Genomic DNA, 13,675 nt, shown 5'->3' on the forward strand with positions numbered 1-13,675 from the left:
CCAAGCGGCCAAACAATGATGGTGAGAGGAGGCCCAAAGGTGCGCAGGCGTTTGCATGGGGTTTGACGATGACAATGACGATGGCGGCCGTCGGAGTGGCTGCGCGCGTGGAGGCAGGGACCCGCCATCACAGCTCGCCAACTGGAGCCACACTAGGCCAGGACAGCGGGGCAAGGGTCGCTCCTTCCCAACCCAGTGAAGCACTTCGCCGCCCGTCACGAGCCCAGACTGCTACTCCTCTCGTGCCTCAGCTCCTCTTTTTCCCTCCTTATCTGTACCCCGTGGCCATCAATTTGACTCTGCCGTGTCGTCGGGCCCGTCTTTTGGCGCACTCCATCCATAGCACCCCGCCAATCGCACATTGCATTTCAACAGTCCAAGTCCTGGTCTGGCAACGCATTTTACCGTATGTCCCAATGGTCACGAGATCAGTCTCGAGCACCTGTGCCATCAAGTGCAGAGCACAAACTAATTTTCTCGCAGCCTTTCATACCTCCAGCCATCAGCCCGCGACATGTCTTCCGAGTCGCATCCCCCAGCCGCCCCCTCGCAATGCCTGGGGCCTGACTACCGCCCGTCGGCCCTCAAGCCAACAGCCACTGTCTCAACTCCCATCAAGCAGACCAATGTGCACATTCTGCCCCAAACCCCCCAGCTGATAGCATTGCTCACGTAAGGCTCGGGCGCACTATGGCATGTGATGCTTTCCGAACACTAACATCTGCAAGTATGATTCGCGACCGTAACACAGGCCGTGCAGACTTCATCTTCTACAGCAACCGCATCATTCGTCTCCTGGTCGAGGAGGGTCTCAACCACCTGCCCGTGGAATCTCAGGAGATCACGACGCCCGTAGGCCGCACCTACTCTGGAGTCAAGTTCCAGGGCAAAATCTGCGGAGTCTCGATTATGCGTGCGGGAGAGTCCATGGAGCAGGGTCTGCGGGACTGCTGTAGGAGTGTGCGCATTGGTAAAATTTTGATCCAAAGAGACGAGGAGACCAGCAAGCCGAAGCTGTACTACGACAAGCTGCCCGAGGACATTAGCGACCGATGGGTGTTGCTGCTGGATCCCATGCTTGCCACGGGTACGTTCATGACTCGTGCAACATGCGAGCGAAGCGGAGGCTAATTGGTGACAGGTGGTTCTGCGCTCATGGCCATTGGCGTGCTCAAGTCCAGGGGTGTTCCGGAAGACCACATCCTCTTCCTCAACCTGATTGCCAGCCCAGAAGGCGCCCAAAGCCTGGCTGAAAAGTTCCCCAAGGTTCGCGTGGTGACGGCTTTTGTAGACGAAGGTCTGGATGAGAAGAAGTATGCTTTCCCTGCCAGCATCCGCCATACTGCCTGCTAACTCTGGGACCAGCTACATTATACCTGGATTGGGCGACTTTGGCGACCGATTCTACACCATGTAAAGAGCCATGTTGTCTCCTTGGTGTACTGAGCATTTGACGGGCGCAGCTGGGTCTGGATGGCTTTAGCATGTTAGCATGACGTTGTTTGCATCATGACGCATTTTCGAACAAGGGACAGAACGTGTTGTGTGCGTCAAATTTGCATTTCATGTGCACCGACAGTGCCCAACTACCCATGGGACACGCCGGTCTTGTGTTGAAGATGGAAACGTCGCCGCCAAAGTGCGAACCCTTTTGATCACGCCAAACGCCGTGCAAGCCGTAAAACCGCCCTCCTCTCCGTTACCCTCCAGTGTTGTACAAGGTCCTCGGCGCGGCAGCCTAGTCGGCATACTCGCCCTCGGCATCTGCATCGTCGTGCTCAATGAAGCCCCCGTCGCCGTCGTCGTCGTCGTGGTTATGCGCTGTGGGCATGCGGCCCATGCGGTGGGTACTCCGCGACATGTCGGCATTGCCCTTGGCGGCCTGCTTCGCAACCGCGTCGCAGGCGTCGATCCAGTCGGCGTAGACGTCGACGGGCGCGCTGAGGTAGTTGATGTTGGTCTGGAACGTCTGGCCGCACACCTTGCACTGCAGGTTGCCGACGCCCGACTTCTTCTCGATGGAGACGCTGACGGCATTTTCGTGGTTGCAGAAGAGGCACTGGAAGGTCGTGGGCAGCTTCTCCTTCTGCGGCGGGCGTCAGTCGCGGGGCGGTGGTGAGCGAGGGAGAGGGAGAGAAAAGAAGGGTGCCCGCATATATATGACGCACCTTCTTGGGACCCTGAGGCTTGCTGGAGGATTTGCGCTTGCCCTGTCCCTGGTATTAGCATGCGCAGTGCGGTCGGGCTGGCCATGCCGGGGGGGTTGGCAAGCAGACCATGGTGTCGCTATGTAAGGATGTGCAGATGTGGCCGGGTAATGCGCGCTGGAGACAACGTGTGGCGGAGGCGGCAGGCGGGAAGCGGGAAGCGGGAAACGTCGAGGGCCAAAAAAAACGTCGAGTCGTCCGGTGGTGGTTGCGCTGCTATGGCATGCGGAGACGCGCAAGCACGAGCACGAGCGCGAAGTTTGGAATGATGAGATGAATGTATCGCGCCAAGATGCCTGTCGGGCCGCCCCATGCGTGCCACAGCGGCCCTTGGCGAATCAGCGTCGATATCGATAAGCGGCCCCGCTCCTATCAGCCTTCACCGAAAGCCGCAGGCACGTGAGCAGGCCAAGTCAGCTGCTCGCTGTGCGGTTCGTCCATGGTGCTGGTGCTGGCATCGTCGGTGTCGGCGAGCTCCAGTGTGCTGCAGAACTTACCTGCCCATCTGCTTCTTTCCTTCTCCCTCTCTTCTTCCCTCTCTGCATCTTGCTGCTCCCCTTCCCAAGCTGTGCCGGTGCCTCGCTCTCTTCCCCGCCTACATCTCCACCCGCCGTCCTGATTCGATTCAATTGCATTGCGTTGCACTCTCCCCCCGTCGGAGCTCGCCGGCCATTGTTCTACCACGCAACACGCACCCAAACAAGCAAATCTGTCCCTTTTGCACCTGAAGAACCCGAGCGGCCTGTACTGCGTTGCATGAGGTTTGCCGTTGACCATCATCATCATGTCTACCGAAAGCTCCCCCAGCGATGCCGTCCTCAAAGAGATACTCGACGGGCTCAAGGCTCTCCGTGCGGAGAACTCTGTACTTGCAGCTTCTGTCGATAAGATCAATGGGCGCGTGAACATGCTGGCCGGCATCAAGCAAATCAAGGATGAAGCTGCAAGTGAAGCTGCCAATGGCACATTGACGGCCGAAAAGGCGTCTGAAGCCGACGCGGGCAAGAGCGTAGAAGCCGTCAGCGAGCAGTATGAACAGCCTCCTTCAAATGCAGACGCCGAGCCCCGTCGTACCAGTGTCTCGAAGATCTCAAAGATCATCCTGACGTCGTATCCGGGCCAGGCGGGCGTCGACCCCTTGCCCATGGAGTGGGGTGCCAAAGACCCTGCTGTCCGTGGTCCCGTGGTTGTGTCTAGACATCCAAACACGATCCGAAGGCGCAATGGTACGTTGTCAATGCCCCCCGAGTCTCAATGTCGCACTGACTAACTGGTCACAGCGATTGGCGCCCACGGAGGCTCGTACTCCATCTACAATGCCCTTGCCGTGGCAAGCAAGAACCTCGACATCACCCACAAGCCAGACTTTACCAACACGGAGCCAGCCGCCAAGATTGGCCCGTTCCCGCAATGGAGCGACAGGAAGAAGATTGTGGCTATGGATCCATATGGTCATCTTGCACCATGGCTGTACAAGGATATCATGGACAAGGACGATGTGGAGATTAGGCCTACCATTGCCATTACGAGAGCCCACATGAAGGTGCCAGAGCTCGAGGATAGCGTGAAAAAGGGTCGTCTCGTACCTGATGGCAAGATCTGCATCAACGAGACGGGCGAGATTGCCGTCACAAAGGTCGCCGTTGAGCCGGTATGGTATCTTCCTGGAGTAGCTGAGCGGTTCAACATTGGTAAGTCGACTTGAAGAAATTCGAGCTTCGTAGGCTAACCACAGCCCGCAGACGAGGGAACTCTCCGTCGGACACTGTTTGAGGAGACTGGCGGATCCTACCCTGAGCTCATCACCCGCCACGACATCAAGCTCTTCCTGCCCCCGATTGGCGGTCTGACCGTCTACATCTTTGGTGACCCAGCAAAGATGTCTGATCCCAATGCTAAGCTTGCTCTGCGCATCCACGACGAGTGCAACGGCAGCGACGTGTTCGGTTCTGATATCTGTACCTGCCGCCCTTATCTTACGTTTGGTATTGAAGAAGCGGTCAAAGAGGCCCAGCGAGGTGGAAGCGGTGTCGTTATCTACTTCCGCAAGGAAGGTCGTGCCCTGGGTGAAGTGACCAAGTACCTCGTGTACAATGCCAGGAAGCGAGGCGAAGACCGTGCGAGCGAGTACTTCAAGCGCACTGAGAACATTGCCGGTGTCAAGGACATGCGGTTCCAGGCTCTTATGCCCGACATCCTGCACTGGCTTGGCATCACCAAGATTGACAGGATGCTGAGCATGTCCAACATGAAGCACGATGCCATTGTCGAGCAGGGCATTCCTATCCACGAGCGCATCCCGATCCCCGACGACATGATTCCTGCTGATAGTCGTGTCGAGATTGACGCCAAGATCCAGGCTGGCTACTGTAAGTCCTATTTTTTCCTATGCTGCGTGTGACACGTCCAATCATGTGCGAGCGATCTGCTGACGTGGGAAAACTTGAAACAGTTACAACGGGACATGTCATGTCGATGGATGAGCTGGCAAATGTACGAGGTCGCGGCTGGGAAGATATCGACGTAAGTTCCGCACACCGCAATGCCCCCTGCTTTTCTTTGTCCAAATCGAGACAAGCAGTTGGCAAGGACCTGTAACAATGGGGTTTTTTTGAACTGCTAATCTTCTTAGTGGCTTGGAAAACGAGGCACACACACACACACACACACATACACATACACATACACATACACATACACATACATACACATACATACACATACATACATACATACATACATACATACATACATACATACATACATACATACATACATACATACATACATACATACATACATACATACATACATACATACATACATACATACATACATACATACATACATACATACATACATACATATCTATACACAGATTGGTAACACATCAGTTGCCAGTCTTGTGCAGGCATCCATCGTTGCATTGGCATTTGATATTCGTATTCTCTCTCCCTCCTTCGTTTCTCTTTTTGTCCCGCAGTAGAATCACGAGACACACTTTTCCTGGGGGAGTTTTTAACCATGTCTGTAAGTATGTGTGTGTGTGTGTGTGCGTTGCCTTGCATCTATGTTTTTTTGGCGTCTTTGCTTTCTGCACAGTCATCGGTACTTGCCTTGTCTTGTCTTGTCTTGTCTTGTCTTGCCCTGCTGGCTTGCTGGCTTTGCTGGCTTACTTTGACTCTAGCGTGCCCGCTTTGTAATTGCACGTATTTTAATTCTAATTTTTCGCGCGCGCGCGTGCCGCTGCTGATAATTCCTATCTCTCTCTCTCTCTCTCTCTCTCTCTGTCTCTCTCTGTCCCTCTCGCACACGCACGAAAAGCGGCACGGCACACACACACACACAAAAAAGCGCACGCCTGATTAGAAAATAGAAAAGGTGGGGAAATAAAAACACACACCCATGATACTTTTCACGTGCCAACAGCGTCGTGGCTGAATCGGGTCATTTCCAGCAATCGCATCATCACGCTTTTAGCACTATGCATGTGTGTGTATGTGTTTTGTTTTGTCTTGTTTGAACCTGGTCCTTTTCTTGTTCTACCTACAACACTCACACACGTCTACACGCACGGACTAGAAGAAAAAAACCAGGTACCAACTAGGGGTTGATCACTGTACCTGTCATGTCATGCTTCCCGCGATGATCGAGCGGGCGATTCAGGTACTCAGATTTGGGGGGGGGGGACTTGGGCATGCTGCAGCAAAGGTACCGCATTTGGGCCGATTTGCTGCATGATACCTTGTTTCGCTCAGTGCTACACAAATAGCGTTAGCAGGCCAGGATTTCTGTCTCCCACACACTCTTTTCCTTGTTACAGCGCAGCAGATGGAGGGAGAAGAGAGGGGGAGAGGGAGGAAAGTCTAGGCCTATGGCTTTCTGTCTTTCTTTCTGTCTTTCCTTCTCTCTATTTGTTGATGTCTGTGTGAGTGTGATTGATTGAGTGAACAAGTCAATGTGTATTTCCCAGCCTCTCCCCACCCCCATGTCTACAAAGCAAAAAAAAAGCACACACACACACACATTGTACATGTAATGCGTGAGTTGAGTTGAGATGAATTAAGTTGATGGGGGAAAAAGCAAAAAAACCTACACAACAATTTACAGCAGCAATTAAACAACACAGCATACTCATCACCGCTCACAATGCCAAACCAAACGCGCAGCTCAAGAAAAGCGCCAAGGAAGAGGGAGGGGGAAACGGTAACATAGGGCACCAAGTCTAGCACCGACCGACCGACCGACCAACCGACCGACTGACTGACTGCCTGAGTGACTTGACCAACCGATCAGAAAAAAAAAACCGACCGACCGAAGCAACCAAGGCAACCAAGCCAGTCAAGCGCAGCCCACTCACACGCTAACTCGTCGACATGTGTTACATGGTAGCAGCGGTAGCGGCAGCGGTAGTGGTAGTGGCAGTGTAGTGTGTGTGTGTATGTACACATACCTGGACCCCTCTTTTCCCTAGCCTTGGCCTCGTGCCCATGGCAGTGTTCTCTGCTCGCGCCCTACCCGCACCAGCCGCACACGTGCTCGCCTTCCATCCGTGACACCCCGGGCCGCATGATTGCCCATTCTAATTCCGTGCATGTGTGCTGTGCTGTGATGTGCTGTGATGTGCGTCGTGTGCGTGTGTGTGTGTTGATGTGGGCGAGCACTTGGGGGTGGGTGTTGTTATGGTGGGGGTCATGGAGGCATGGAGGAGGGGGGGCCCAGATGCAGCTGGCACCATGTGCATGTGCAAGTCAAAAGGGTGGGTAATGGAGGCAGAGGAGCCAAGTAAACCCGCCCGTATGCGTTGTAAAGTGTTTCAGAAAGGTAATAGTGGGGTACTCTGAGCAGAAAATTTGGGGGGGGGGCCACGCCCGTTGTTTGGTTTGACCTTGCTAGTTTGTTGGAGTAAGCGGAGAAATGGTCGCCGAGTTGTTTGGATTGATTGGATTGTATGCGTTGATTGGCTTTGGGTTGACTGGGTTGGACCGACTGGTTGACGGAGTGGGATTGACTGGTTGGGGTTGGGGTGACTGACTGGCTTGACTAGCTAAAACAATATCGCGATAGACCGGGAGCGGCCCGCAAATCGGGCTTTGCGCTTTGCTCGTCACCGCTATCATGTAATGTCTGTGTGTATGTATATGTGTGTGTGTGTGTGTGTGTGTATGTGTGTCTCACATGTGTCTGCGTGTCTGTCTGTGTACATTTTGTTTACCGCTTTTTCTTCTTTTCTGACTTGGTGAATGTTTTCTTCTTGCGCATCGTCAACAAAAAAAGCTTTCTTACTTGGATACTTACCCCGCTTGCCTGGTTGGGTAGGTTGTATGAAGGTGAAACAAGAGCAGCCTCGCATGCTAGACGACATGCCATTGAACTAGTCACTCTCATTTGTAGGGAACAAGTGTCCGGCGTCGGACTGTGGGCTTTGCACATGGAGAATCGAGAATGCGCATGGTAGACTTTCTGCCCCGCCGTGAGACGGATTGTGGCGGCTATCATGATACATCTCTTACATGCGTTGCCGCAGTGATAGGCGCCTTGTTGTACATGGTCGCTCGCTCGCTCCGACAAACATGGACTGGGTTGTGATAGCGACCGGTGTGGCCTGTACGGTATGCGGAATGGATCGGCAGCAACATGTGCCGTCGAAGCGTGTCTGGACTTGCGGAGAATTACAAGGCGTTGCAAGCTGAGGGTGTGGTGGCGGCGAACCAAGAAAGCTTCATCAGGCAAACCGGCACGCCTCTGCGACTGTGACGGCAAAGGCGAGGAAAGGCGAGAGCATGCAAATCCGGGGAGGGCCAGGCATGGAAGGCGACGGTGATCATCGCGGGCCGAGACAGGTTTGATGGGATTTGCAGCGTTTGTTGAAGGCGCGAAAATGGAATAAGTTGCTACAAACGGCCGCGGGTATGACGGCGTAGATGGGTACCCGCTTCTCGGGACTGGATGATGCACGTCGGTGTGACTAACCCTGGCGCAGCTTCAACGGACTGGGCAGCACGACATGATGCTACTGTACGTCGAGTCTAAGTGCACGGGTGAGTTCGCATCTAAGCGCACCAGAGGCTTGGTGTGGAAAAACCATCGTCGCTAGTGTGCGAGGGTTCCACCCCCCTCCGCCGCAGCGCGCAGACAAGGTGAGGGTTGCAGTTTGGATTACGAGACGAGTTGCAGAGTGCGTGCGTGAGTGACGCGGTTCCGAAAAGTTCCTGTGCTGGGGGGGAGGGAGAGGGCGTTTGTGGGCAAAAATCTGTTGAATTGTCTCGTGTTAGGCGCTCAGCTGAGAAGTGCAGCGATTAGATGGATGGGCAATTTGGCAAATCAGCGCCGTGCCCGCTCTGGGAATCAACATGGCAACAGCTGACGTGGAGGTGGAGACGGAGCGCGGTAACAGTAATGGTAAGGTAAAAAAAAATGAAAAGGTTCCAGAACGAAGCTGAGACACTTTCAACAAGAGAGAGGATTCGCAGTCTGGTCGCCCGGGTAAAGATATGGAGGGGGGTGTGGTTCGTCTGGCGGGCGGCACAGGGCGCGGTACGTGGCTTGCCCTCAATCGCCGTGCCGCAGTCAGCCAACATTGGATGACAGAGGTGGAGATGGGAACTCGGGCTATGTCATTGCCTGGCCGAGGATGCGAGGGGGGGATGGTCGGCACCGTCGAAGCGACCGGCCGGTGTGGTGAGCGTCCGGACGGCGTACCTGTACGAGTAGTGTGGGAGGGCCAGGGCCGAGCAGGGCAGGGCAGGGCAGAGCATGGCATGGCACTAGGCAGGCCGACGTTCTCGACTTTCTGGCAGTGCCGTGCATGACACGGCAGGCGTGGAAACGTGCAGACTGGGGCAGGCCATGTCGTCACCGTGACCGGAGACGGAGCGATGGTGAGGCTGATGATGATGGGCAGGTCGTGGTGGCGGTACCTGTGCCTGGGCCTGGGCCTGTGCCGGTGCCTGTGCGGTGCGGTGCTGTGCGGTGCTGTGCTGTGCAGTGCTGTGCGGTGCGGTGCGGTGCGTGTACCTGGGGCCTGTGCCGGTGCCTGTCTCGGGCGCCGCACCCACCAATGCGCGGGCTTGCGGGTGCTTGGGGCTCGAGGATGGGCGAGCGGATGGGCGTGTGTTATGTGGCCCATGGAGGCTCACGACGGCGTTTGGGGCTGTGGGAGAAATGGTCGCAGCCGTGTGCCGCGCGTGTTTGGTTCCTGGGGCGCTGGCAAGGAAGGCCAGCCCAGCAGCTCAGGCCTATGACGGAGGCGAGGGTCTATGTATGCATCCAGCCATGATGCATCCTCGATCCATGGCCGGCCATGGCAGACAGCCAGCGACGTGCCTAGATGACGATGGCATGCCACACCACCACCACCACCACCACCACCACGACGGGTGGAGGATGCGACGGCGCGGCTATGGCAGCGCACCCGCTCTTCCGGCTCGGGCGTGTGGGCGCGTCAGTCCTGTCAGTCCGTCAGTCAGTCCGTCCGTCAGTCAGTCAGTCAGTCAGTCACCCGCCCTGACTGCGGCGTGGCCAGCTCACACCTGCAGCGCGCAGTGGCAGGCTAGAGAAATGGAGGTGAGCCGGTCGGTGGTGTGCAATCGGGGCGAGTCAGGGCGCGGCAAAAGGCCGACCAGACCAGGCGACACGTCCCCTGGCCGCCAGGCTAATTCCGACCGTCCACGTTTTCTGGCGCTGCCCACGCTGCATGCGCTAGCTCGCAAACCGCCAGCGACGTCGAGTGGGGAGCTCCGCGCTGCTCTGCTGCTGCTGCTGCTGATGCACTCGGCCCCCGGCCAGGGTGCCTGGAACGCCCGCCCGCCTAGCTATATCTATCCATCTACACTCTCGCGACCGCATCACCGCCTAGCCAATTCGACCACACATACATATTGCCTCGCTCCGCCCATACACGCTCACCCTCACATTCACATTCACCCTCAACTACAACCCAACCGCAACCCAACCACAACTCAACCACAACTCAGCCACAACTACATCACCCACCCACTCACACCATGTCCGCCCACCCTCGATACTACTACTCGCTGCCCACAGAGGCTCCCCAGCGCTCCCGATCAGGCAGCCGACGACCGCCTCTGACCCCGTCCACCGTCTCGTCGCCCTGCCTGACCACGCTGGTGCCCACGGCCTCTCGCCGCGACTCTGCCACCTCGGGCAGCCCCATCAAGGCCTCGATCCTCCTGGCAAAGGTCGCCTCGTCGCCCACCACCCCACGCGGCGAGACGCCTCCCGGAAGCCCAATGCTCTCCCCACGCACCAGGCTCAACTCGGAACCCTCGTACCCCTCGGATAGGCCTGCCATGTCCAGGACCGAGAGTGATCGCTACGTCGGCCAGTACAGACAGCAGGGTAAGCACGCCCCATTCCTACCAATTCCTGCCAATCCCAGCCACTAACATGCTCCCAGACGGCTACATCAGCTTCCCCGACTTTGAAAAGTTCTGCCAGTCGGAAAGCCCCTATGGTCAGCAAGAGCAGCAGTCTGACGTCAAGGCGTGAATGCACCTCCACCCACCGTTGAGGATGCCATGCCCCGAAGAAGCCCTGAGCCATGCACCCAGGCGTGCCAACTCTTACCGTCCAGCCTACTCGGCTGCCCGTTAGTCGTCTTTCCGGGAGTACCGCAGCTGGCCTGCACCCCAAAGCCACAGTGCGTCATCACTGTACAGCCTACCAAGCAACCACGCCCAACCCAATTCCAAGGCCGTACGCAATCGATTACGCCCCCCCCCCGCCTTGAGCCATTCGTGAGCTGCAGGCGGGCCAAATCAGCGAGTCCGTTCTGTGTGAGACGCAGGACGGGGGGAGGGGGGGAGAGAAGTTGGCTTGGCGCAAAGGAAGCGACTTGCGCTGGTTGTCTGATGACTGTAAGCACAGCCATTCAGCTGTCGCCATGGTTACATCACCCCAGCACACGTTTCTGGGCCGCCAACTTCATAGGGGGAGGAGCGCAAGAGGGCGCACTGAAGCCATGCGCTTACAGCAACAAGGGCTGGGCACGTGAGACGTGCCCCCCAGCCTATACCAAGCCTACACACATATTAGCACTATACTAGATATAATAACATAGTAATGCCGATCCCTTCTTACATACATGCCGTGTTCCGTGACGTGTGATGTTTTGATGCGTGCCGTGATATTGCTAAGCCCGTCCTTGGCTGCACCCTCTGGCTCACCCATGAGGCAGCCCTGGACAGCCGTTGCACTGCCGCAAGCAATTGTCGCGCCGTCTGGTCCGACCGGCCACAAAAGGCATGCCCGGGCCGGGACAGCATTTCACACTGCTCATGTTTCAGCGGAGAGATGGGTCGTCCATGTCCAGACGGCACATGGCAGAGCATCTCGCGCGACAGACTCACAATCGCCGTGGCCAGACATGAGCCCATCTTGGTTCCAGAAATTGTTCTAGAGCGCAGCCAAAACAACCCGCCCTATCGCTGTCCCGCCAGACGTCTTGCCGTGCCTGTCGCAGCGTTGCAGCCAGCAGGTGCGTGATCGCCGCGGCCCTGTGTGGTCTTGGCGCACGTGATGCGCTACTGGGCTCGCTTAGATTTTCAACACCACATTGGCGTTGGATTCTCGCTCTTCGACATCGACGACGACAATCCACCACTCCTCGACGCCCGACAACAAGACTCGCAATCATGGCTGTCGGCAAGAACAAGCGTCTTTCAAAGGGAAAGAAGGGTCTCAAGAAGAAGACCGACACCTTCGCGAAGAAGGACTGGTACAACATCAAGGCCCCAGGAACTTTCGCAGTCCGAGAGTAAGACTTCCCTGCTGCCACAACACACGGGGACGCAATGCTTACTCTACGCTCTCTTTTTTTTTGCAGTGTCGGCAAGACCCTCGTCAACCGTACCACTGGTCTCAAGAACGCAAACGACGCTCTCAAGGGCCGGATATTCGAGGTCTCGCTCGCCGATCTCCAGAAGGACGAGGACCACGCTTTCCGCAAGGTCAAGCTCCGCGTCGACGAGGTCCAGGGCAAGAACTGCCTGACCAACTTCCACGGCCTCGACTTCACCTCCGACAAGCTCCGCGCCCTGGTCCGCAAGTGGCAAACCCTCATTGAGGCCAACGTCGTCGTCAAGACCACCGACGACTACCTCCTCCGTCTCTTCTGCATTGCCTTTACCAAGCGACGACCGAACCAGGTCAAGAAGACCACATACGCCCAATCGTCGCAGATCAGGGCTATCCGCAAGAAGATGATGGAGATTATGACCCGCGACGCCAGCGCATGCACCCTCGCCCAGCTCACCCAGAAGCTGATTCCCGAGGTCATTGGTCGTGAGATTGAGAAGGCCACTCAGGGCATCTACCCCCTCCAGAACGTATGTGTTGCGTGGTCCCATGTACGTAACCGCGGCTAACGCACAAGCAGGTCCACGTCCGAAAGGTCAAGCTCCTCAAGGCACCCAAGTTCGACCTTGGTGCTCTCCTTGGTCTCCACGGCGAGTCGAGCCAGGACGACTCTGGCCAGAAGGTCGAGCGTGAGTTCAAGGAGACTGTCCTCGATCAGGTCTAAGGGCATGATTGGATAGCCAAAGGGTTCTGGGTCTTTTCAACTTTCTGCTGCATGATATCGGCATTCCAAAGGTGTTTGTGTTTACAAATAAAAGATAAACATGACCCTTCATGCGATTCCGCGGCAGTCATGGCGTGCATGGGGTACAATCCGCATCTGGTGTTAGCAGGTCGTGCGGGAAAAGTATCATGGAAATGACATTGACGAGTTCCAATTTCACGCACATCATGCAGTCCCATGGTCGTTTTGTTGCACTGTGATTGTAACCTTTTTCCCCCACGCAAAATGTCTGTGTGCACAGCACGGGCCTCTGCTAGGAACTTTGACATGATCAATCAAAGACAAAGACGAAAAAACAAAATGGACACGTTGAACCTGGTTGCAACAATCGAACATGATGTCAGTCTACGTCTACATAAGTGATATGAATGGCGGACAAAAATCACACCCCACGCCTCTCTCGCACACATGTATCCTTGTGGACACGATGGCACGACTAGCATCATCCGTTCCTCTGCCACCGACCACCCATTCCTCGGCAAAAAAACATGCCTTCCGCCAGAATTGAACTGACGACCTCGTCATTACTAGTGACGCGCTCTACCACTGAGCTAGGAAGGCGATTTTGCGAAATATGGTGAAAACGAACAACTTGAATCGCTTCCAGATGAAAAGGATAGGTTTAGGAACGTAAATAAATTCGAGGACAACACCCGGGGAGCGCACACACACTCCCGGCCAGGGGCTAGTTGGTGCTTCCATCACGTGATGGCAGTACCGAAAGCATTTATAAACACCCACTTTCTCTCTCCATCTATCTCAATCTCAATCTACTAATTAGCCCAAGCACACAAGCTAATCAATTAACTAGAAACGCTCGCATCATGTTCCTTTGAATCCTTCACCTCCTTCATTCCTCCCCCTT

General features: G+C 55.7%; 6 protein-coding genes and 1 non-coding gene across 7 annotated transcripts; 4 read left to right on the forward strand and 3 right to left on the reverse strand.

Annotated features, from left to right (window-relative positions):
- Window positions 1-514: 514 nt before the first annotated feature.
- SETTUDRAFT_105795 (uncharacterized protein) lies at window positions 515-1,417 on the forward strand (the record flags this gene model as incomplete). The annotated part of the gene is made up of 4 exons (XM_008024950.1): window positions 515-672; window positions 729-1,087; window positions 1,142-1,313; window positions 1,366-1,417. 4 exons carry the CDS (start codon window positions 515-517, stop codon window positions 1,415-1,417), a joined length of 741 nt encoding a protein of 246 aa, XP_008023141.1.
- A 321-nt stretch (window positions 1,418-1,738) lies between these two features.
- SETTUDRAFT_37857 (uncharacterized protein) lies at window positions 1,739-2,279 on the reverse strand (the record flags this gene model as incomplete). Its single annotated transcript, XM_008024733.1, has 3 exons — window positions 1,739-2,086; window positions 2,169-2,210; window positions 2,277-2,279. The coding sequence occupies 3 exons, from the start codon at window positions 2,277-2,279 to the stop codon at window positions 1,739-1,741; spliced, it is 393 nt and encodes a 130-aa protein (XP_008022924.1).
- A 508-nt stretch (window positions 2,280-2,787) lies between these two features.
- SETTUDRAFT_176041 (uncharacterized protein) lies at window positions 2,788-5,193 on the forward strand (the record flags this gene model as incomplete). Its single annotated transcript, XM_008024951.1, has 5 exons — window positions 2,788-3,433; window positions 3,488-3,898; window positions 3,950-4,576; window positions 4,660-4,730; window positions 5,086-5,193. Exons 1-5 carry the CDS (start codon window positions 2,992-2,994, stop codon window positions 5,191-5,193), a joined length of 1,659 nt encoding a protein of 552 aa, XP_008023142.1. The 5' UTR covers window positions 2,788-2,991.
- Window positions 5,194-7,374: 2,181 nt separating this feature from the next.
- Window positions 7,375-7,878, reverse strand: SETTUDRAFT_167854 (uncharacterized protein). The gene is made up of 2 exons (XM_008024952.1): window positions 7,721-7,878; window positions 7,375-7,670 (listed from the first exon to the last, which is right to left on the reverse strand). Exons 1-2 carry the CDS (start codon window positions 7,754-7,756, stop codon window positions 7,419-7,421), a joined length of 288 nt encoding a protein of 95 aa, XP_008023143.1. The 5' UTR covers window positions 7,757-7,878; the 3' UTR covers window positions 7,375-7,418.
- Window positions 7,879-10,213: 2,335 nt separating this feature from the next.
- SETTUDRAFT_105175 (uncharacterized protein) lies at window positions 10,214-10,718 on the forward strand (the record flags this gene model as incomplete). The annotated part of the gene is made up of 2 exons (XM_008024953.1): window positions 10,214-10,568; window positions 10,627-10,718. The coding sequence occupies 2 exons, from the start codon at window positions 10,214-10,216 to the stop codon at window positions 10,716-10,718; spliced, it is 447 nt and encodes a 148-aa protein (XP_008023144.1).
- Window positions 10,719-11,682: 964 nt separating this feature from the next.
- SETTUDRAFT_176044 (uncharacterized protein) lies at window positions 11,683-13,017 on the forward strand. The gene is made up of 3 exons (XM_008024954.1): window positions 11,683-11,985; window positions 12,055-12,556; window positions 12,607-13,017. Exons 1-3 carry the CDS (start codon window positions 11,864-11,866, stop codon window positions 12,748-12,750), a joined length of 768 nt encoding a protein of 255 aa, XP_008023145.1. The 5' UTR covers window positions 11,683-11,863; the 3' UTR covers window positions 12,751-13,017.
- Window positions 13,018-13,299: 282 nt separating this feature from the next.
- On the reverse strand, window positions 13,300-13,371 carry SETTUDRAFT_t113. Its single transcript has one exon. It is a non-coding gene; the product is annotated as a tRNA-Thr (tRNA).
- Between the last annotated feature and the right edge of the window lie 304 nt (window positions 13,372-13,675).

The sequence above is a fragment of the Exserohilum turcica genome (genome assembly GCF_000359705.1).
Source record: "Exserohilum turcica Et28A unplaced genomic scaffold SETTUscaffold_13, whole genome shotgun sequence".
Taxonomy (NCBI): Eukaryota; Fungi; Ascomycota; class Dothideomycetes; order Pleosporales; family Pleosporaceae; genus Exserohilum; species Exserohilum turcicum.

Bases quoted from the DNA above. Each gene is read 5' to 3' on its own strand.
- SETTUDRAFT_167854 (XM_008024952.1), bottom strand. From the start codon at position 7,756: ATGTACAACAAGGCGCCTATCACTGCGGCAACGCAT. The intron at 7,671-7,720 runs GTAAGAGATGTA...ACGGCGGGGCAG, and splicing joins CTATCACTGCGGCAACGCAT to AAAGTCTACCATGCGCATTC.
- SETTUDRAFT_176044 (XM_008024954.1), top strand. From the start codon at position 11,864: ATGGCTGTCGGCAAGAACAAGCGTCTTTCAAAGGGAAAGAAGGGTCTC. The intron at 11,986-12,054 runs GTAAGACTTCCC...TTTTTTTTGCAG, and splicing joins GGAACTTTCGCAGTCCGAGA to TGTCGGCAAGACCCTCGTCA. The intron at 12,557-12,606 runs GTATGTGTTGCG...ACGCACAAGCAG, and splicing joins GCATCTACCCCCTCCAGAAC to GTCCACGTCCGAAAGGTCAA.